Genomic DNA, 22246 nt, shown 5'->3' on the forward strand with positions numbered 1-22246 from the left:
TGCCTGAATGGTTAGTGGGCCTCTGTAGACTGATTGTAGCTTCTGTATAGTAGGTATAGAGTTCTGGCTTGAGTATACTGGTCACAAACAAAAAATACATGGTTCTTGTCTTCATTAAGGTTATAATTACAAAGTTTACAGATGGGGTTGATCGCCGTCGTATCTTTATTGTTTCTTAGCTTGTTTATCTTGAAGTTTGTTAGCGAAGCTCCAAATTTGAAGTAGACTCTTATTAGTTGTTTGTTTCTGATGTTCGTGATATATAGAGAATCTCACCCAAGTGTCCTTTGATATCAAATATATCACCACGACTTGATAAAGTAACAAATATTTACTTTTATCAACGAGTGTTAATATATTTGATATCAGAAGACACGAGGGTGAGATTCTATTTGTCATCAAAAATCACTCTTCATTAGTTTTCAATGAAAACTGTACATCTCTGAACACAGTACTGCCATTAGATTTGCAGTGCAGCGATGTCATAACATTGTAACGTCAACAAGTTCATGACGTCATAGCATTGTCAGGGCATTGTACAAAATCTACTGTCAAAACGATATCTCCTAGGAGATATCGTCTGATCTCACACAAGCGACATCTTCTGTGGAACACAGTTTTGGATGATAAATTATTCTCTTTCCAGTGAAAACTCGAATGAAACGTAGTGGGTAAGGAAACTAGCGCTGTTTTAAACATGATAAGAAATTATTTACAACTCCGACATCCTGTGCGATCCATACATGTGCGAATCCCAATGTTTCTCGAAAATCAGAAGTCCAGTTTCTTGTTCCGACATCATCGAGTGACTTAAGCATTCGGTATCACTGGTGTGCGTGGCGATCGGTTGTCATTCGTAGAACTTTTATGCAGTACTTAATGGCCTTTATTTGTGTCGATATAAAAATCAAATGTCTTCGAGTGTCACCAAGAATTGCCTTGTTAGAAGCAAATTTTAGAATAGAAAATGAATAACATGTATTGCTGATATGTTTATCTTACAAATAACTTCGATTAAGGTATTTACCTCCATATTATTACAACTACCCTTCAATGTATAACTTTATATCCAGACCTTAATTACTGCACATAATGATGAATTGTTATTTAGTGAGAAAATGACTGTTTAAGTTTAGAAATTCTGTAAACCACCAAGCACATTTTATGACCACTGTACTATTGGTCTTATGGCCAAAATATACGCAACAAACTCGGTTCGGCAGTTTGGTTCTGTTCGGAATACATAACGCCATTTAAAAAGTGGTCAAATGTAACATATCAAGCTAGGGTCCATGCAGGAAGCAAATGTACTGTAAGTCCCCATGGTCCCTAGTATGGTGATCTACCTTCAGTTGTTGTCTTCTGTAACTAAACATTTTAGATTTACATACTAGTTTTATGTTCATAACTGTGATATTCTTGTTGTTTTACTGTTCTTCGTTGACAGGCTTTTTATAATTTACATGTGTTTATGGTGAATTTAAAGTTTGTTTTAGTCACGATATGGCTGAAATATTGCCGATGTGACTTAAAATCTTAACTCACTCACTTACTCAAATGAATCAAACATATGTTATATGTGAGATTACACTTTCTCAGTAAAGTACAGATTTTAGTACGTTTGTAAAGCCCCATCCGGGATTCGAACCCACGCTCTCAGTGTGAGGCTGAGTAGGCGATCTAACCCGTTCAGCCACTTTCTGAAAGGGCATTGTGTATTCATCTGACAGTAATCGCCACGAAGGCGGTCTTTCTGGACTACCGAGGTTTGACATTAGGTACTACAAATACAATACACCGTTTCACGAAGCCACCATAGCCGAAAAAGAGTTCGATTCCTTAATAACTAAAATATGTGAAATGGTGTCCATCGCTGTGTTTGGATAATTTTAGATCACTATTTAAGGTTGTTGTTTTATAGGTTTATGTGAGAATTTATAACATCTTGGACCTCGCAGTACTAAGCGATTACATTCCTATTACTCCAATATGTTGTGGAACGGGGTTCAGATCCTCAAATCCTGCAATAGTCTTCAGTACTTTGGACAACTGGACCATTGACCATGCAACACGACAACGGTATGAGCTCAACTCAGAGCTCGGAAGAAAACAGTAACTGTCCATGAGTAGGTGAATATTGTTTAACGCGGAGTTTTACATAATCGCAGTTGACACATAAATAGGGAGTGGGGGGAATAGAACACATTCACTGACCAGGGGTAAGCAAAGATACTTGTTACCGCCACTGCATACGTATGACTATTACATAGGCTCCCGACTCTGATATATTTATAAGTATGACCTATATGTATAAGATATAAGAAAGGTGTGTCAGTACATCGAAACAAAATGGCGGCCCGGCTCGGCTCGGCTCTGTTTCAGTCTGACAAACGCTTCCATCGCTTTGGCCGTTGAATAAACTGCACAATTTATACTCAGTTGACCTCTGTTAAGTACCTTGCGTATCACAAACCTGGTGATTTTATTCCCATTTAAAGCTTTCAATAATTTTGCCGTCCATACTCGCACGAAGTCAGGACATATGCCCGGAAGTAATCAAATCTCAGGCTACAGACCCGAACCGAATGGTAGAGCGAGTCTCTGATTGGATAATATAGTTGCACGTTTATTTCCGGTGTCCCCCCGCCGTGATGTTGCTGGAATACTGCTAAAAGCGGCGTAAAACTAACCCCGATCAATCAATCAAGCTTCGCTAATCGATCAAAGAAATGGTCTGTAGATATTGTTCGACGTGTCTCAGTAAGTAAGCAAAGTGTTCAATAGTCCAAGCATTGTAAGAAATCTTGCAGAATATTTCGGACATATTGTGGTAGAATGTCAAATGAAAGACAGTTAAGTTACAGTACAGTTAACTCATGTATAGTATTTATTCTCCAAATACAATAAGTTTCGACCTCGTCAACAAGCAGAGGACAGCATGTTTTATGATTAGAACTTCATCTTCTTTTTGTCAAACGCTACCGCGACATCACCTGACCGCCTTGTCAAGAGCCCAACGAAGACCATGAATATCAGGATACAGATACACACGCTGGAATATACAAACCATAGCCATCATCATTATCATCACAAACATCAAGACAGTCAACGGGTGGTCAACTGACCACATATCGCCCTCGCAGAGTTGTGTCCCTTTCCAGTTTAAGGATATGTTGGCCGACTTCCATTATCACCATATTCAACGAATTCAAGAGGAAGTGTCTTCCACAATTTAAGTGACACTCTCTGAATTAACGGAAACACTGTTCAGTGGATCATGTTAAACGGATCACACTAAACGAAGACAAGGATGACCTACCGTCTGAGGTGAATCTCTTAACCACAGAAGAATCTGATGATTGTGGATTTGAAATCGGATTCTTCGACCCGATAATGTTACTTGCTATTCAAGTACAATATCCATGTTCATACCGAGATCTGCTATACTGGGGGCTGTGCATATTGAATGTTCAAGACAGATCCTGAATAAACACTTTTGAGGTGACACATCTCTTTGTATTATTTGGGGAACAAATGGGATAATCATATGAAGAGTTATGTCCCTTATCCATGCCAGGATCATATGGTCGTGAGTTAAAAGAACAGATTATAACCGTTGGTTTGTCAGCTTATGTTTATATATACTTCTTTATATTCTCCAGTAACGACACCGCCTCCGTGGTGTAGTGGTTAGAGCGTCCGCCCGGAGTGCGGAAGGTCGCGGGTTCGATCCCCGACCGCGTCATACCAAAAGACCTTAAAATATGGTACTTGTTGGTCCCTGCCTGGCGCTCGGCATTAATGGGTACCACAAGGACTGGTCGGCTCGGAGTCAGTATAATGTGTCTGAGTGGGGTATTCATGCTTCACTGCGGCATGGTATATCAGTGGGCTAGCACTATAAAACCAGCATTAGTCTGGGCTAGTACAAGCAGCCGCACACACACATACACACGCATGCACGTCGTCATATGAGCGAAATATTCCCAAGCACGACGTAAAACCCAATTTCACCTCACCTCCAGTAATGAAGATTTACAAGGAATGAATATGGATTATGTACAACAAATACAAACATCGAAGGGCGTTAGACGGATAGTTAGAGAGATAGTCATATAGTGCAGGGTAGGTAACCAAATAGATAGTCATACAGAGACAGACTGAGACAGTTACGGGATAGACATATATACAGGTACTAGGACTAGGAGAGACATACAGAGACAGACTGAGAGAGATACGGGATAAAGATATATACAAGTATAGGACTAGGAAAGACATACAGAGGGGGGACAGTGGAGATATAGACGGATTGGAGTTGAGAGATGACAGAGATAGAAAAAGGTAGAGAGACTGATGACGGTGGTGACTCAGTCAGAAATGAGATTAAGATACAAGGGTAGAACTAGGAGAGAGTGACAGAGGAAGAAATCGTGTGATAGAGACAGATAAGGGTAGAGAGATGACAGAGACGGGTAAAGAAGGGCAGAGAGAACGGGGCAGATAAGCAGACATGGTATCAATTCAGAATGTTCTTTTCACATGATTCCTTATGCAATCTACATGAGTATACATTTCAAGACGACGTTAAACCACACTGTCAGGAATTAGAACAAATATCACACTTTTATTATTTCTCGTCGTATTAAAGTGTTCTACTTACAGGATACATCCAAGGAGTATAGTGATTGTCTTAAGGGTGAAGATTGGTCGTGGTGGTGATGGCGTAGGGGCCACGGCTGTGGTCGTTGCTGCAGGTGTCGTTAAAGGGGTCGTCGTCTTGGGCTTGGGACAAGCGTACTTGCTCCTTAGTGTGAAGTGCTGGAAGTATGGGGAAAGAATTAAAATCTGTAAAAGTAACTGGGTGTTAATTCTGAGCAAAATATCGGATGACAGAAGGAACGTCAACATAGCAAGTTAGGAGTGTCCGGCCTCGCATTTAATGGACACTAGACGTGAAGGTCACCAGAGGGCACTGGACACTGCATGTTCAGATACAGTGAAGTAGGCAAAAAATATGACTATGCATGGATGAAATGTCAACATAAGACATTAGGAGGGTCTGGCTTTACACTTGATGGAACTGGTCATGACGGTCATCAGAGGGTATTGGAAGCAGTCTATTCAGATACGGGGAGGTAGCCAAGATGGTAATGTGTTCGTCCACATCGAAGGCCCTGGTTCGATTCAAAACTTGGTACCAAATATGAAACATATTCCCAATGATCTACACAATAACACGATAATGGTGAAGAAATTGATGAAAACGGCTGATTGATTGATTCATAATTAAAAGTTTGATAGGTGTTCGCCCATTTACACCTTGTCCATCATAAATTCTTAAATTTTAGAAAGTATCAAAGCTACCACACGCTTTAATATAAGCAAGAATTACATTCTGGACCTTGTCCCCAACGATATTCCTTGAACATAAAAGTACAGCCACTGAGAGGTCAATATTGAGAGCTGTGAGAGATTCCACCATATCTTGATTTACATAGTGTTTGCAATGCAGTAAATAATGCGCCACATTTTCTAGTTGATTACACAAGAACGGCGTAATTCCGTTGAGTCGTCTCCCATTACATATACTTGAATAAGACAGATGGGATGGTAAATGTAGAACACACGTGTTCAACTTTCAGATAAACACTTAGGCAGACTATATTACAACTGCCTGCTATATATCCAGGTTAGCATGTATAGCAAGAAGGCATTGGCGGATTACAATATTTACATTCTAAGCATCCTCCGATGGCACAAAATGCACAGCCGATATATTTTTTTTCAGTAAAGGTTTCCGGCTCGGAAGCAGTCCGGATTCAAAATTTTGGAAGATGGAAACTGAAGTCCATTCTGTACGAGGTACTCACATACACAGCTTGAGGAAGTTCTCCCTGAGCGGCAAATACTCCTTCCTCCGAGGCATCGCAGATCAGCTGGATGTAGCTCTTCCTGTTGCAAGTAACAACATCATTCTCAGGTTGAAGCTGAATATTTGTTTGGTTGGTTGTTTGCTAACGCCGCTTTCAGCATTTTTACAACTAGGGTGGCGGTCTGTAAATATTCTAGTCTGGACTAGACGATCCAGTGATTGATATCATGACAATCGATCTACTATGTCTGAATTGGTAGAAGTGGTCTTCAGTAACCCATGCTTGTCGTAAGAGGCGACTAATGGGATCAGGTGGTCAGGCTCGTCGACTTGGTTGATACATGTCATCGTATCCCAATTGCGTAGATCGATGCTCATGATATTGAGCACCGGATTGTTTGGTCCAGACCCGATTATTTACAGATCGCCGCCATATCGCTGGAATATTGCTGAGTGCGGCGTTGAACAACAAACCAACCAGCCATCCGCGCTGCTGTGCAATCAGTACTACGCCTCAGTGGTAGACATAGAACAGTCATACTATGTCAGATTTCCTTTAAGGCCTGTACTAAAAAATGGGAGACAACATAACGTTTACACATTTAATCGGATGTTATTAAGAGACAAGTATAACACAAATACTGTTGCTATTCAATCCTAACATTATAGCTATATCAGCCTGTAAATAGAAGTGACAAAACCATTTCAATCATATGACTTTGACTGACTGACTGAGTTTCGTTTTACGCCGCTTTTAGCGATATTCCAGCAACATCGAGGCGGGTGACACCAGAAATGGGCTTCACACATTGTACCCATGTGGGGAATCGAACCCGGGTTTTCCGCGTGACGAGCCAACGCTTTAACCACTAGGCTACCCCACCGCCCCCATATGACTTTGAGTCATTTGTAGGATTCCGACAAAATCACAGTCATATGTCTATGAGTCATCATATCGTGATTATACAATGAGTTCGCGAAGGCTCAATGAGTGATGGTTTATTTGATGGGGAATTTAGAAGTTGAGTTGGTGAAGAATGATGACAATCTTTATGGATATAAAACTTTTTTTATTGTGAAAGACGAGGTTTCGACATAGATTCTAATGCCATCACTTGCTTGATAACGACATTAGAATCTATGTCGAAACGTCGCCTTTCACTATAAAAGAAGTTGTATATCCATAAAAATTGTCATCAATCTTCGAGTGATGGTTTAGTTAATTTTTTGGAATATGATAAATGTTTGTTTTGTTGTTTAACACCGCTCTCAGCAATATTCCAGCTATATGGCTTCGACCTGTAAATTATCGAATCTGGACCAAACAATCCAGTGATCAACATCATGAGCATCGATCTACGCAATTGGGATACGATGACGTGTGCCAACCAAGTCAGGGAACCTGACCACCAGATCCCGTTAGTCGCCTCTTACGACAAGCATGGCTTACTGAAGATCAATTCTAACCCGGCTCTTCACGGATATAACAAACCCACGGATGTTTTTTAAAGCGAGAGAGTGAAGTTAGCAATGATTCAAAACCACGTGTGTATGATGTACTCTGAATATGAAGGCTCGTTATTATAGAAAAAGATTTGTCTCTTGTAGCAAAGAAACGTTACAGGCACTAGTGGCTTCGGCAGAGCTACACTAACGAAACACCTATTTCCCGAATAATTTAATATTGTTCTTAAATCCAGCTCGGGGTGAAATATTGATTATGTTATTTTCATTTTTCACTTTGACAATATTCGGCTTATCCGAACAGTGTTGACCATATATTTGGTTATAAAGAACCCGGCCATTAGGATATAAAAAGGATTCAGCTCACCTGACCAGCTCACCTGACATGAACAGGTGCATTGAATTCTGAATGAACTCGGCTATCAGATAGAAATGGTTTAGCTCACCTGACCACGGCTACGGATGTTGTACATGACAGGAACAGGTGCGTGGAATTCTGAATGAACTCGGCCATCACATAGAAAGGGTTTAGCTCACCTGACCACGGCTGCGGATGTTGTATATGACAGGAACAGGTGTGTGGTATTCTGGATGAACTCGCCATCAGAATAAAAGGATTAAGCTCACCTGACCACGGCTGCGAATGTAGTGTATGACAAGAACAGGTGCGTGGTATTCTGGATGAACTCGGCCACTGTGTCGGAACCGAGCGCGTAGTCCATTCTCTTGTCATGTTGACACAGCTGATCAGACAGACAAAAGGAAAACCTTTTATCACCGATAGTTGGTAGTTTGAAATCTCTTATAATGGTTAAGCGAATCTGTTATTCTCTGACGTTGATATTTCACATTTACAGTTGTTTCAGCAATATCGAAGTAGTAACTAGTTAGAGTGAGTTAAGATTTATAGTTACGTCGGCAATATTTCAGCAATATCATGACTTTAAAAAGTTATGAATTCATAATAAACGCAACTGAACTATGAAAACCTGTCAACGAAGGACAGTAAAATAACTAGATTATCACAGAGAGAGAATTAAATCTAGCATGTCACTGTAAAATTAATTAAACTTTTATGGACAATGCGATATAAAAGACGGGCTGGATATCACCAGCAACTGAAGATAGGTCACCATGCTAGGGACCATGAAGTATCCAGTTAGACCTGAACTACCGGGGCAAGCGCTGCACTGCATAACATTTAGAGAATAGTGAGTGAGTTGGGTTTTGAGGTGGATTTGAGCGTTATTGAAGCTATGTCACATCGATGTATTTATTAACGAGTGTGGGCCAGTTGAACCAGTCATTGATACCAAAACACACACTCCGCCACGTAACACATTGAAAACCGACTGTTCTAAGATTACTTTAGATATTTTGAGTATTTCTATACATACCTCGACATTTTGGCAAGACTCAGACTCCGTAAATCCGTAGCATGGGTTCCATGAATAGGTATAGCTGTTCTGGTCGGGTATGTCCTTGAACCTGGAAGTTAAACATAAAGTTGGTGTTTGTTTTGTTTGTATATTGTTTAACGCCACACTTGGTTCTGGGCCAGACAATCCAGTGACTGACATCATGAACATCGATCCACACAATCCATGATCATTGCGCCCTACCGGCTGATCTCGTTTGGTCGATCGTTACAAGTGAGAGTTACTTGGGACCAATAATATAAACCTGAAGTGTGCTTCTCACTATATATTAAACATCTCTTGTTTTCCCGGAAATAACGCATTTGAGATTTTTGTTTTGCTCTCAGGTTTTACTTTTTGTAAGTAAGACCTCTTCCCAGGTTTTACTTTTTGTAATTATTTTGTCCCAACTCTATATGAACATCAACATTTAAATGTTAAATGAGTGTTTGAAATCAGTTGAAAATATCGTCCAGGTTTAATTTCAAAGTGCAAATGTTTTCCCGAGTAAGGTTGGAACCGCATCTTTCAGGTTAATTGAAACGGACGCTCTCCATCACGGCCACCGAGCCGACGAAAACTTTGGGGTTGAATTATCTATTAAATGATCATGTACATTATAATTATCCATCATTGACGGTTTATATGTTAGAGAAAACACTTCCCCTCGGTTTTGGTAGAGAATGTAAAACCTTGGGAGGAGGGTAATGCCTCCTCCCTCGGGTTTAAATTCTCTATCAAAACCTCGGGGGCGTGTTTTCCCCTATACTTCTTACCCGGAACCCCCTCGAGTTATGGGTGGCTTCAGGCGTAACATCACACGCTACTTTGAAAGTTCATGACGTATCATACTCATTATTGAATGATATGTTATTCATCATTAACAACATATTCCCTTTGTTAGAAAAATAATTTAAGGAAACGTATGCTAATGATATATACTCATGGTCATAAGTAAAGGTTTGTAGGGTGTCAAACATTTAACGTCAACAGTTGAAGAACAAGCTGTGTATGTCCTAGGACTGCACGGTATACCGGTATATCAAACAATACGTATTGCAATATTTTATTCTGATAACCGGTATATTGAATAAAGAATATATATATAGTTTTTGTGATTTCCTTTATGGTTTAAATTACAATCTACACAGACATTAATTTACAACAAATGTTTTCCTTCGTTATCCAATGACAAAACGAAATACTGTAATAGTATAAATTGTATAAAAAAGAAAATAGAACCCCTGACTATGCAACCTAAGTTTGCACAATTAGTGTCACTCATTGTCAAACACTTAAGTTCCCAATATTTCGCAATACGTATTGAAATACAGGTAACTGAATCGCAATACATTTACAATTTATTTGCCAATACACAGCCCTAGTATGTCCAAAGTCACACTGAGTTGATGATTTTATGACACCGGAAAATTGAAGTCTATAAAGAACAAGGAAAAATGCAAGACAGATGGTGACGGAAATGATACCCAAAGCACACGTGTGTGTGTGCGTTCGTGTTTGCTGTATGTAGCTGTTTGTACTTGTCCTCACTAATACAGGTGTTATGGTATTGTTTTAACCCCTCTCAGTCACTGCTTCCTGTCTCCGAGACAAGTCCTCGTCCCATCCTCTTAAAGGTCATCCGCAGGCAAGGTAACAACATGTACCATATTTTAAGTCATTCGTTGAGGCTCCCGAGGATTGAACCACAAGCTCCTCTCTAATGACACACGCTCTTTCCACATGCCCAGGGAGGAGATAGTTGCTTAACTTATAAACATGAGTATACACACACTTACCTGGGATCTCCATCTTGGTTCCCCAGTGGGGTAATATCAACTTTGCCAGACACGGTGTCCACCACACAAGTATTCAACCCTGGGATGGCCGCTGTGGCTAGATGTAAAACAAAGCCTACAGATATAAGACAGACAAACCTGCTGGCCGACATGCTGGCTGCGAGTGAGTGAGGGCAAACTGACCTCGTGACATTGATACTGTATCACGGTTAAGATAATCAGCTGATAGTGCACCCGTGTGATGAACATAGCCCGTTGATACTGTCATGATATCAAGTGAAATATTATAGGAAATAAAATTGATAAATTGCAGGACAAAATAATGTAAACGCACGCTTCATTGTGGCTAAGCAACTAACAAGCATTATTTGTTGGTGATAGTGTTGTGTTGATACATGTAGGCTATCTGTGAGAATGTGCTGTGTTTCGGAGGTGTTTCAGCATGGTAACGTTTCCAAAACGTGTATACCATCTTTTGCCTGGCTTTTGATTAACTTAATATATTAATTGTAGCTGACATTTAAGATGTTTGAGGGTAATGTCTATGGCATATATGAGCGACATGTTTCCAAATTATCTCAAGAACGAGTTGACTAGCTAGAGGTTTTATCGGAATTGAAATGCTGGTTTGAAGTCAATAATTATTGATTGACAATTCTCTCTCTCTCTCTCTCTCTCTCTCTCTCTCTCTCTCTCTCTCTCTCTCTCTCTCTCTCTCTCTCTCTCTCTCTCTCTCTTTATTATCACATTGTCTCTCCCTTTCTCTCCCCCTCTCTCTCTCTCTCCCACACTCTGTGTCTCGTTTTCGCCTCTCTCTCTCTCTCACCTCTCTCTCCGCCATATAGCTGGAATATTGCTTAGTACGGCGTAAAACTAAACTCACTAAAACTTTCTCTCTTTCTCCCTCTCTCTCTCCCCTCTTTCTTTCTCTCTCTCACACACACACGTATGATGTTTTGTCATGCTGTATTCGGGTGAATGTGTACTGACACCACAATAACAAGTAACTTAACCCCATGTATTTATCGCCTGTGTATAGTCGACGGCTATATCGAATTGACAAAGGTCAAAGATCGAAGCGATTGTTCCCGCCTACTTTGACCTCTACATTATTTGTTTACTAAAGGGACACGTGCCAAATTACATATACAACTTCAGAATAAAACGGTATAGTATATTGTATGCAGGGCTTTATGAGTCTCCGGCAATATTGTACATATAGCTTGTATTTTGAGTACATTTCAAAATTCGTAATATCCATAAAATGTATCATTTTACGTAAAATAATTTACGACGAGAGAACATGTTAAGCCACATTTTACCTGCAGTCCCGAAAACATACTTTGTGGTAGTTGTTTCATTTTAACATTTTGTCATCTTGATCTAGAAAGAATTGCCCGATTGATAAAATATTTGCTACGTATGTCATATAAGAACATTGTAAAAGAAATATAAATATTTGTAATCTTTATGGCTGAAACAAAATTACTTATTTGTCGGAAGAGGGAAACTACAACATTTCGAGTTTGTGTTGTTAGTTTTACGGAAGAAACCTTACAGACGCTAAAAATAAAATGCCTACATAAGACGCGGTATTGCACCGTCGTCTGAAAAAATACCTACGTCACGCAAGGCCATGTACTTCTATCCAGCAGATAAGGCGATCTGACAGGCCTACAGTGGATATCACCCGGCTGTAATAATGGCGGGGCAGGTGATCCAAGTTATTTATCTACTGGCCATGTTTAAAGCAGGGATTTGTGTCATTCCTTTAATCCAATGCTTTCCGAAGACCACTTGTTCGTGTCACACTGGGGAAGGAACGATTGATCTCCACCCTCTTGCCAATACCGACGGTACACCACGGTGAGTGTGAAAGTGTGTAGAATGTTATACGTCCTACAAACGTAAGGAAAATAGTATATCCCGCCACGATAAGAAACCTCGCTCCTCTGGTATGTGTAAGTGATTTTGCCGGGTTAAACAAAACTGCTTATCATGAAAGCGGCAATAATTCGTGATTTTTTTTAATGACGTCACATACAAAGTATTACAGAAACAATGGTTGCTAGTCAAAAGTATCATGTGCACAAATGACATATATGACACTAGTTATGTTTCACCATAGGGGTACTAAAACGTCTTAATGCACATGTGTGTTGGTCATTAAATATACAATAGTTTGACCTGGCTACTCGTAAATTGTGATACAACTTCTTTAATGCACTCGTTAGACTAAGGATCCTTATGATGTATCAATAATTCTTCAGATTCCGGGACATCGCCGACCCCGATGGGAAAACGTTCTACTCCTGGAACCCCTGCTATGGTTTTGATGAGGTTGGATGCTGGGACGTTGCAGTAAGATGAACAAATATTCTTGAATGAACAGTTTCCATGCTGTCATTTCAATAACAATTGTGCTTTTGGATAAGACTGACTGACTGACTGAGTTTAGTTTTACGCCGCTTTTAGCAATATTCCAGCAATATCACGGCGGAGGACACCAGAAACGGGCTTAACACATTGTGCCCATGTGGGGAATCGAACCCGGGTCTTCAGCGTGACGAGCCAACGCTTTAACCACTAGGCTACCCCACCGCCCCTTTTTAGACAAGAACCCAACGAGCTATGTGGTAGGCTAGTGGTTAAAGTGTTCGCTCGTCACGCCGAAGAGTTGACTTCGTTTCTCCGTAAGTGTGTAGTGTGCAGTACACACTTAGTACAGTGTGTGAAACCCACTTTTGGTGATATTCCATGACATTGTTTGAATAGGCTAAGAGCGGTGTAAATTCTCACTCACTCACTCACTGGTTAAAAAGAACACGGTTTCTGCATTTCCAACAGGATTTGTGTACATGTGCTAGCCCTATTGCTGTAGTTTGTGTACACGTGCTAGCCCTAAGGCTGTAGTTTGTGTACATGTGCTAGCCCTATTGCTGTAGTTTGTGTACACGTGCTAGCCCTATTGCTGTAGTTTGTGTACATGTGCTAGCCCTATTGCTGTAGTTTGTGTTCATGTGCTAGCCCTATTGCTGCAGTTTGCGTACATGTGGTAGCCCTATTGCTGCAGTTTGTGTACATGTGCTAGTCCTATTGCTGTAGTTTGTGTACATGTGCTAGCCCTATTGCTGTAGTTTGTGTACATGTGCTAGCCCTGTTGCTGTAGTTTGTGTACATGTGCTAACCCTATTGCTGCAGTTTGCGTACATGTGCTAGCCCAATTCCTGCAGTTTGCGTACATGTGCTAGCCCTATTGCAGTAGTTTGTGTACACGTGCTAGCCCTATTGCTGTAGTTTGTGTACATGTGCTAGTCCTAAGGCTGTAGTTTGTGTACACGTGCTAGCCCTATTGCTGTAGTTTGTGTACATGTGCTAGCCCTGTTGCTGTAGTTTGTGTACATGTGCTAGCCCTATTGCTGTAGTTTGCGTACATGTGCTAGGACAATTCCTGCAGTTTGTGTACACGTGCTAGTCCTATTGCTGCAGTTTGTGTACACGTGCTAGCCCTATTGCTGTAGTTTGTGTACTTGTGCTGGTCCTATTGCTCTAGTTTGTGTACATATGCTAGTCCTTTTGCTGTAGTTTGTGTACACGTGCTAGTCCTATTGCTGTAGTTTGTGTACATGTGCTGGTCCTATTGCTGCAGTTTGTGTACACGTGCTAGTCCTATTGCTGCAGTTTGTGTACTTGTGCTGGTCCTATTGCTGTAGTTTGTGTACATGTGCTAGTCCTATTGCTGTAGTTTGTGTACACGTGCTAGTCCTATTGCTGCAGTTTGTGTACACGTGCTGGTCCTATTGCAGTAGTTTGTGTACACGTGCTAGTCCTATTGCTGTAGTTTGTGTACTTGTGCTAGCCCTATTGCTGCAGTTTGTGTACATGTGCTAGTCCTATTGCTGTAGTTTTTGTACATGTGCTGGTCCTATTGCTGTAGTTTGTGCACATGTGCTGGTCCTATTGCTGTAGTTTGTGTACACGTGCTAGTCCTATTGCTGTAGTTTGTGTACACGTGGTAGCCCTATTGCTGCAGTTTGTGTACATGTGCTAGCCCTATTGCTGCAGTTTGTGTACATGTGCTAGATCTATTGCTGTAGTTTGTGTACATAATTTGCAGGGTCCTATTGCTGTAGTTTGTGTACGTATTGCTGGTCCTATTGCTGTAGTTTGTGTACACGTGCTGGATCCTATAGCTGTAGTTTGTGTACACGTGCTAGTCCTATTGCTGCAGTTTTGTGTACGTGCTGGTCCTATTGCTGTAGTTTGTGTACACGTGCTAGTCCTATTGCTGTAGTTTGTGTATAGCTTGTGCTAGCGCTATTGCTGCAGTTTGTGTGCACGTGCTAGTCCTATTGCTGTAGTTTGTGTACATGTGCTAGTCCTGGATTATTGCTGTAGTTTGTGTACACGTGCTAGCCCTATTGCTGTGGTTTGTGTGCTTGTGCTGGCCCTATTGCTGCAGTTTGTGTACATGTGCTAGATCCTATTGCTGTAGTTTTGTACATGTGCTGGTCCTATTGCTGTAGTTTGTGTACACGTGGTAGCCCTATTGCTGCAGTTTGTGTACATGTGCTAGCCCTATTGCTGCAGTTTGTGTACATGTGCTAGTCCTATTGCTGTAGTTTGTGTACATGTGCTGGTCCTATTGCTGTAGTTTGTGTACACGTGCTAGATCCTATAGCTGTAGTTTGTGTACACGTGCTGGATCCCTATTGCTGCAGTTTGTGTACATGTGCTGGTCCTATTGCTGTAGTTTGTGTACACGTGCTAGTCCTATTGCTGTAGTTTGTGTACTTGTGCCAGCGCTATTGCTGCAGTTTGTGTACACGTGCTAGTCCTATTGCTGTAGTTTGTGTACATGTGCTAGTCCTATTGCTGTAGCTTGTGTACACGTGCTAGTCCTATTGCTGTAGTTTGTGTACACGTGCTAGTCCTATTGCTGCAGTTTGTGTACTTGTGCTGGTCCTATTGCTGTAGTTTGTGTACATGTGCTAGTCCTATTGCTGTAGTTTGTGTACACGTGCTAGCCCTATTGCTGTAGTTTGTGTACTTGTGCTGGTCCTATTGCTCTAGTTTGTGTACATGTGCTAGTCCTTTTGCTGTAGTTTGTGTACACGTGCTAGTCCTATTGCTGTAGTTTGTGTACATGTGCTGGTCCTATTGCTGCAGTTTGTGTACACGTGCTGGTCCTATTGCTGCAGTTTGTGTACTTGTGCTGGTCCTATTGCTGTAGTTTGTGTACATGTGCTAGTCCTATTGCTGTAGTTTGTGTACACGTGCTAGTCCTATTGCTGCAGTTTGTGTACATGTGCTGGTCCTATTGCTGTAGTTTGTGTACACGTGCTAGTCCTATTGCTGTAGTTTGTGTACTTGTGCTAGCCCTATTGCTGCAGTTTGTGTACATGTGCTAGTCCTATTGCTGTAGTTTTTGTACATGTGCTGGTCCTATTGCTGTAGTTTGTGTACATGTGCTGGTCCTATTGCTGTAGTTTGTGTACACGTGCTAGTCCTATTGCTGTAGTTTGTGTACACGTGGTAGCCCTATTGCTGCAGTTTGTGTACATGTGCTAGCCCTATTGCTGCAGTTTGTGTACATGTGCTAGTCCTATTGCTGTAGTTTGTGTACATGTGCTGGTCCTATTGCTGTAGTTTGTGTACATGTGCTGGTCCTATTGCTGTAGTTTGTGTACACGTGCTAGTCCTATAGCTGTAGTTTGTGTACACGTGCTAGTCCTATTGCTGCAGTTTGTGTACATGTGCTGGTCCTATTGCTGTAGTTTGTGTACACGTGCTAGTCCTATTGCTGTAGTTTGTGTACTTGTGCTAGCGCTATTGCTGCAGTTTGTGTACACGTGCTAGTCCTATTGCTGTAGTTTGTGTACATGTGCTAGTCCTATTGCTGTAGTTTGTGTACACGTGCTAGCCCTATTGCTGCAGTTTGTGTACACGTGCTTGTCCTATTGCTGCAGTTTGTGTACACGTGCTGGCCCTATTGCTGCAGTAGGTGTTCACGTGCTAGTTCTATTGCTTCAGTTTGTGTACACGTGCTAGCCCTATTGCTGCAGTTTGTGTACACGTGCTAGCCCTATTGCTGCAGTTTGTATACACGTGCTGGTCCTATTTCTGCGGTTTGTGTACACGTGCTAGCCCTATTGCTGCAGTATGTGTTCACGTGCTAGTCCTATTGCTGCAGTTTGTGTACACGTGCTAGTCCTATTGCTGCAGTTTGTGTACACGTGCTAGTCCTATTGCTGCAGTTTGTGTACATGTGCTAGTCCTATTGCTGCAGTTTGTGTACACGAGTTAGCCCTATTGCTGCAGTTTGTGTACACGTGCTAGCCCTTTTGCTGCAGTTTGTGTACACGTGCTTGCCCTATTGCTGCAGTATGTGTTCACGTGCTAGTCCTATTGCTGCAGTTTGTGTACACGTGCTAGACCTATTGCTGCAGTTTGTGTACACGTACTAGTCCTATTGCTGCAGTTTGTGTACATGTGCTAGTCCTATTGCTGCAGTTTGTGTACACGAGTTAGCCCTATTGCTGCAGTTTGTGTACACGTGCTAGCCCTATTGCTGCAGTATGTGTTCACGTGCTAGTCCTATTGCTGCAGTTTGTGTACACGTGCTAGTCCTATTGCTGCAGTTTGTGTTCACGTGCTAGCCCTATTGCTGCAGTTTGTGTGCACGTTATTAGCCCTATTGCTGCAGTTTGTGTACACGTGCTAGTCCTATTGCTGCAGTTTGTGTACACGTGGTAGACCTATTGCTGCAGTTCATCCACTTTTGGATGGTTGGTTTGTTGTTTAACGCTGCACTCAGCAACATTCCAGCTATATGGCGGCGGTCTGTAAATAACCAAGCCTGGACCAGACAATCCAGCGACCAACATGAGCATCGATCCACACAATTGGGATACGATGATTTGTGTCAACCAAGTCAGCGAGCCTGACCACCCAAACCCGTTAGATGTTTCATCACGGGTCTCGTCCACTGAGATGTTTACTACTGGTACCCCACTTACTTTATGCCTTAATGCAGAGTGCCAGCCAGGGTAATCACAAGTTCCATCTTCTTTTGGTGTTATGGCCGGGAATCGAACAACAAGCCTTAAGCCCTTCAGACAGACACTAAGTCCGCTTGACCACGGAGGCAACCGTTGCTTAACTCAAAATCATGAGTTCACATATACCTACCTGATCTTTCTAACTTGATACCAACCTTTTCAACTTTGCTTTATCGCGGCGTTGTAAATGTTATAAAGTGTTCTATAATATCATTGCGATCAGTCAGTGTTTATACTTTGCATAGGGCGATGGGTCAGCCTAGTGGTTAAAGTGTCCTCTCGTCACGCCGAAGACCCGGGTTCGATTCCCCACATGGGTACAATGTGTGAAGCCTATTTTTGGTGTCCCTCGCCGTGATATTGCTAAAAGCGGTGTAAAAGCATATTCACTCACTACAATTCGTATTCTATTTGTGTTCAACAGGTGTGCAAGATCACGGACCATGGTGTGTCCAGCGTGAGCCTTGGCCCGCAGTCCAGTGTCCACTTCGTGGTCGACTCCGTGTATGGACAGCTGCTTAAGTACACGCAGTGGGGGTCAGCGAACTAGTAGGTGTTCCTTGACACAGTATATGGGGCGGTGGGGTAGCCTGATGGTTAAAGCGTTGGCTCGTCACGCCGAAGACCCGGGTTCGATTCCCCACATGGGTACAATGTGTGAAATTCATTTTTGGTGTCCCCCGCTGTGATATTACTTGAATATTGCTACAGGCGGCGTAAAACCGAACTTACTCACTCACTGACACAGTATACACATTCTGCCTTACGTTGGTTCATCTTGATTGAATTGGTCTTTAGCAAACCACGCTTGACGCAAAAGGTGGCTAACGGGATCGGGTGGTCAGGCTCGCTGACTTGGTTGACACAAGTCATCGTATCCCAATTGTGTAGATCGATGCTTGTCGTAAGTGGCGATTAACGGGATCGGGTTGTCAAGCTTGCTGGCTTGGTTGACACATGTCATCGTATCCGAATTGTGTAGAACGATGCTCATGGTGTTGATCACTGGATTATCTGGTCAAGACTCGGTTATTTACACACTATTATCTTTATGGTTAGGATAACCCCTCTGTAACTGACAGCATGTCTTGTTGCGCATTTTATACCCATCATGAAACAGAAGCATCACCCTCTTCCTTATTTCAAAACGTATTTATGTTTTGTAAATAATAACCGCACATACACACGCTCCGTACACGCGATTACACTCACTCCAGCTGCACATACTCGTCATACTACACTGGCGCCCAATACAGTACAAACACAAAGCACTGAAGCGAAGCATGTGATTAAAAGGTACCCAAACAGCAGTTACCCACGGAGTTATTTAAAGAACAAAACACAGCATATAGTCAGCTGCGGAATCTGTATTTCAATATTGGAAAAACACACATTACACACGAAAAACGAAAATAAGGATTCCTTAATTTAAGGCAGTGACAGAGGAAACTCATCATTGTTTTCCTAAGTCTTACTCACTTAAAAAAGTATGATATAGCACGTCTTCTATTTCCATGCCAACCGTAGTTCAGGAATCATCATTCTCACCTGCGATCACACCGAGGAAGGCGTCGTTACTCGTCGCCCCAACAGTGACTTCGGCAGCTACTTCGTAAGTAGAATGTGTAAAGTCTTTTGTCAGTCATGACACCAAAACTTATATCTTCTGTCTGTCATTACCGTCTCTGCTGTTTTCATCTCAAACTGATTTTCATTAATTAATCAAGATCAGTGCAAGCGGATTCAATTGACCTTTATTCGACCTTTGACGTTTTGTTACCGTTATGCCAATGTAACCTCTTGTTTTACAATTATGGAAAGGCGCTAACATCTTGTTTGACCATTATGGCAAGACGGTAAAATCTTGTTTGATCAAGATGCCAAGGCGATAACATTTTGTTTGATCATTATGCCAAGGAGCTAACCTCTTGTTTGACGATTATGCCAAAACGGTAACATCTTGTTTGGTCATTATTCCAAGGCGGTGACATTTTTTACCGTTATGTCAAAGCGGTAGCATTTTGTTTGACCATTATGCCAGGACGGTGACATTTTGTTTTATCATTATGCTAAGTCGCTAACTTTTTGTTTGACGATAATGCCCAGACGGTGACATCTTGTTTGACCATTATGCCAAGACGGTGAAGTCTTGTTTGATCATTATGCCAAGGCGGTGACATTTTGTTTGATCATTATGCCACGACGGTAGCATTTTGTTTGACGATTATGCCAAGACGGTAACATCTTGCTTGATCATTGTGCCAGGACAGTAACATCTTGTTTGATCAATATGCCAGGACGGTACATCCTGCTTGATCATTATGCCAAGATGGTAACAACTTGCTTGATCATTATGTCAAGACGGTAACATCTTGCTTGATCATTATGTCAAGACGGTAACATCTTGCTTGATCTTTATGCCTAAGCTGTAACATATTGTTTGATCCTTATACCGAGGCGGTAACATTGTTTGACCATTTTACCAAGACGGTAACTTCTTGCTTGATCTTTATGCTTAGGCTGTAGCATATTGTTTGATCCTTATACCAAGGCGGTAACATTGTTTGATCATTTTACCAAGACGGTAACATCTTGCTTAGTCTTTATGCTTAGGCTGTAGCATATTGTTTGATCCTTATACCAAGGCGGTAATATTGTTTGACAATTATGCCAAGGCGGTAACATGTCATTGTTGTAACATGAGAGGTTCAGTTCTATGTCATCAAACAACTTCATGTAATTCTGTTTGTTGTCGGTTATTAGGTTTGATGTCAGTAATATTACAACAGAAAAGAAACTTTCCAACGCTACTACTACCCTATCTATTCCAGATAACGCCGCTTTGAACAATGCCGTTATTTCTGTTAGAAGGCGTCAAGGAGTAAAAGATATCTAAATGAAGGTCTTTGACGTTTACCACTTTAAACCCATGAAACAGGCATGATGCTATCAAACCAAGAATAAAAATGGCGAATGACAATAATAGGATGCGTGAAAGCCTAAAGGACGCAACTTAACCTATTCGAGATATGTTGAGCGACTGTGCCTTACACGCATGCTCTTCTTGTATAAAGATATTCGTTGTCCCCCTGTTATTCTGTTGCGAATCTTGTTTCAGTACCTAGAACTGAGGAGTAAGCATGCATGTCCAATCAAAATAAATGGAAGTACAACAGCGCCACCTACTGAGTCCACAAAGAGGTATCGACGGCCGATAACTCCTGCGTTCATCAGACCAGCAATCACACCCTCCAAACCTTCACCCGCGCCTCTTTTAGATTTGAACACACTCGGCACTGTCTCCATCTGCCTGATGTAAGCAAAACCATTACTGTGCACAGTATTAGCGTACCTTGCATACAGTGTATTATTGATATCTGAAAAGTTTGATGCAAGGAACGTTAATTTGGCTGTATCATTCGTTCAAACATGAAAAATGTTAGAAAATCAACATCACGCTTTTACATATTATTTGAACAGATTTTCTAGGAACCTTAAGAAATATCGATCTCTAGGTTCCTACTATGTACCATTTCCACTATGTTATTGGCATATATTTAGGAATGTCAGATTGTGACGTCAGCTGGTGTTGTCGCCAAGGTGAAAGCAACCTGCCTTATTGGTGACAACTGCACAAACACATAGATGTCTTTCCTTTAGAAACAGTTAGTCTTCTTCTGGTGTATATCACTTGCGGTCCTGCCTTAACCAGAAGCCTAGCAACTGTTCATTTTGTATAGGGTGATTAAAATTCATTGTAGCATACAAATGAAATAATTTAAATATCAGCCGAAATTATAAACGCTGTTTACTCATTTAGCTGATATCTAGCTGTCGGACCCTGAACAGCGCTCAGACACTGTTTTCTTATGCATATATTACTGGGGGGTTTCAAATTCCTGTGACATATCTGAAATTTGCTTACGTCTAATCAGGCGGGTAGCAAGCCACTTTCCTCTCATGTAAAGCCATAGGTCGCAGCGCTTAATATTTAGATAGGATTTAGGGCTTGCCCAACCTATTAAGCAATGTCTATTAAACAATCATGTGTAAGCCCGGGCATTTTTTTAATAATGGTAGCTACGCCCCTGCTAATGAATAACAAATAATAATGTTAACACATACATCTATAGTTAACAAAAGTACTTTTTCCCTACAGAGTATTGATGGTCCTACTGATCATCCTGGTGTCCACCATGTTCTGCTGTCTCTACCGCCGGCTGAACGCTATCGCTGGACAAAGATCTTCACACAAACTGTCATCTGTGACAATCAATGGCAAATATGGGATGAACGATCCATGAATACTACCCGATCCCAGTAATACAGTAATCTCAGATCACCGATCAGTTAGAACGCTGTTATATCCAGTTGGACACCTGGTGTCATCACTGATTTCAGCCATCCATTCATACAATTGTCACGGCGTGTGTTTCCTTTACACATAATTGAATTTGTTTCTAAGGATAGTTAAGGCTGGCGGTTCTTTTGCACTTAGGTTCTATGTTATAACAGGTGCCACTTGTTCGTTCATGGAACTGATCGTCATACAAATGATATATGGAGGTAAATGGCCATTGAGATGCATGTTTTCGACTCAATCTTTATATATTTGTTAATGCTATTTATGTA

General features: G+C 41.4%; 2 protein-coding genes across 2 annotated transcripts; one reads left to right on the forward strand and one right to left on the reverse strand.

Annotated features, from left to right (window-relative positions):
* Window positions 1–2874: 2874 nt before the first annotated feature.
* On the reverse strand, window positions 2875–10733 carry LOC124261000. Its single transcript, XM_046695320.1, has 6 exons — window positions 10554–10733; window positions 8734–8824; window positions 7964–8079; window positions 5871–5952; window positions 4661–4818; window positions 2875–3052 (listed from the first exon to the last, which is right to left on the reverse strand). Exons 1-6 carry the CDS (start codon window positions 10703–10705, stop codon window positions 2950–2952), a joined length of 702 nt encoding a protein of 233 aa, XP_046551276.1. The 5' UTR covers window positions 10706–10733; the 3' UTR covers window positions 2875–2949.
* Window positions 10734–12218: 1485 nt separating this feature from the next.
* Window positions 12219–22150, forward strand: LOC124260996. The gene is made up of 6 exons (XM_046695317.1): window positions 12219–12419; window positions 12824–12914; window positions 18039–18163; window positions 19142–19226; window positions 20733–20929; window positions 21774–22150. Exons 1-6 carry the CDS (start codon window positions 12256–12258, stop codon window positions 21916–21918), a joined length of 807 nt encoding a protein of 268 aa, XP_046551273.1. The 5' UTR covers window positions 12219–12255; the 3' UTR covers window positions 21919–22150.
* Window positions 22151–22246: the final 96 nt, after the last annotated feature.

The sequence above is a fragment of the Haliotis rubra genome, unplaced genomic scaffold (assembly GCF_003918875.1).
Source record: "Haliotis rubra isolate DU_JTF1 unplaced genomic scaffold, ASM391887v1 Scf783, whole genome shotgun sequence".
NCBI lineage: Eukaryota > Metazoa > Mollusca > Gastropoda > Lepetellida > Haliotidae > Haliotis > Haliotis rubra.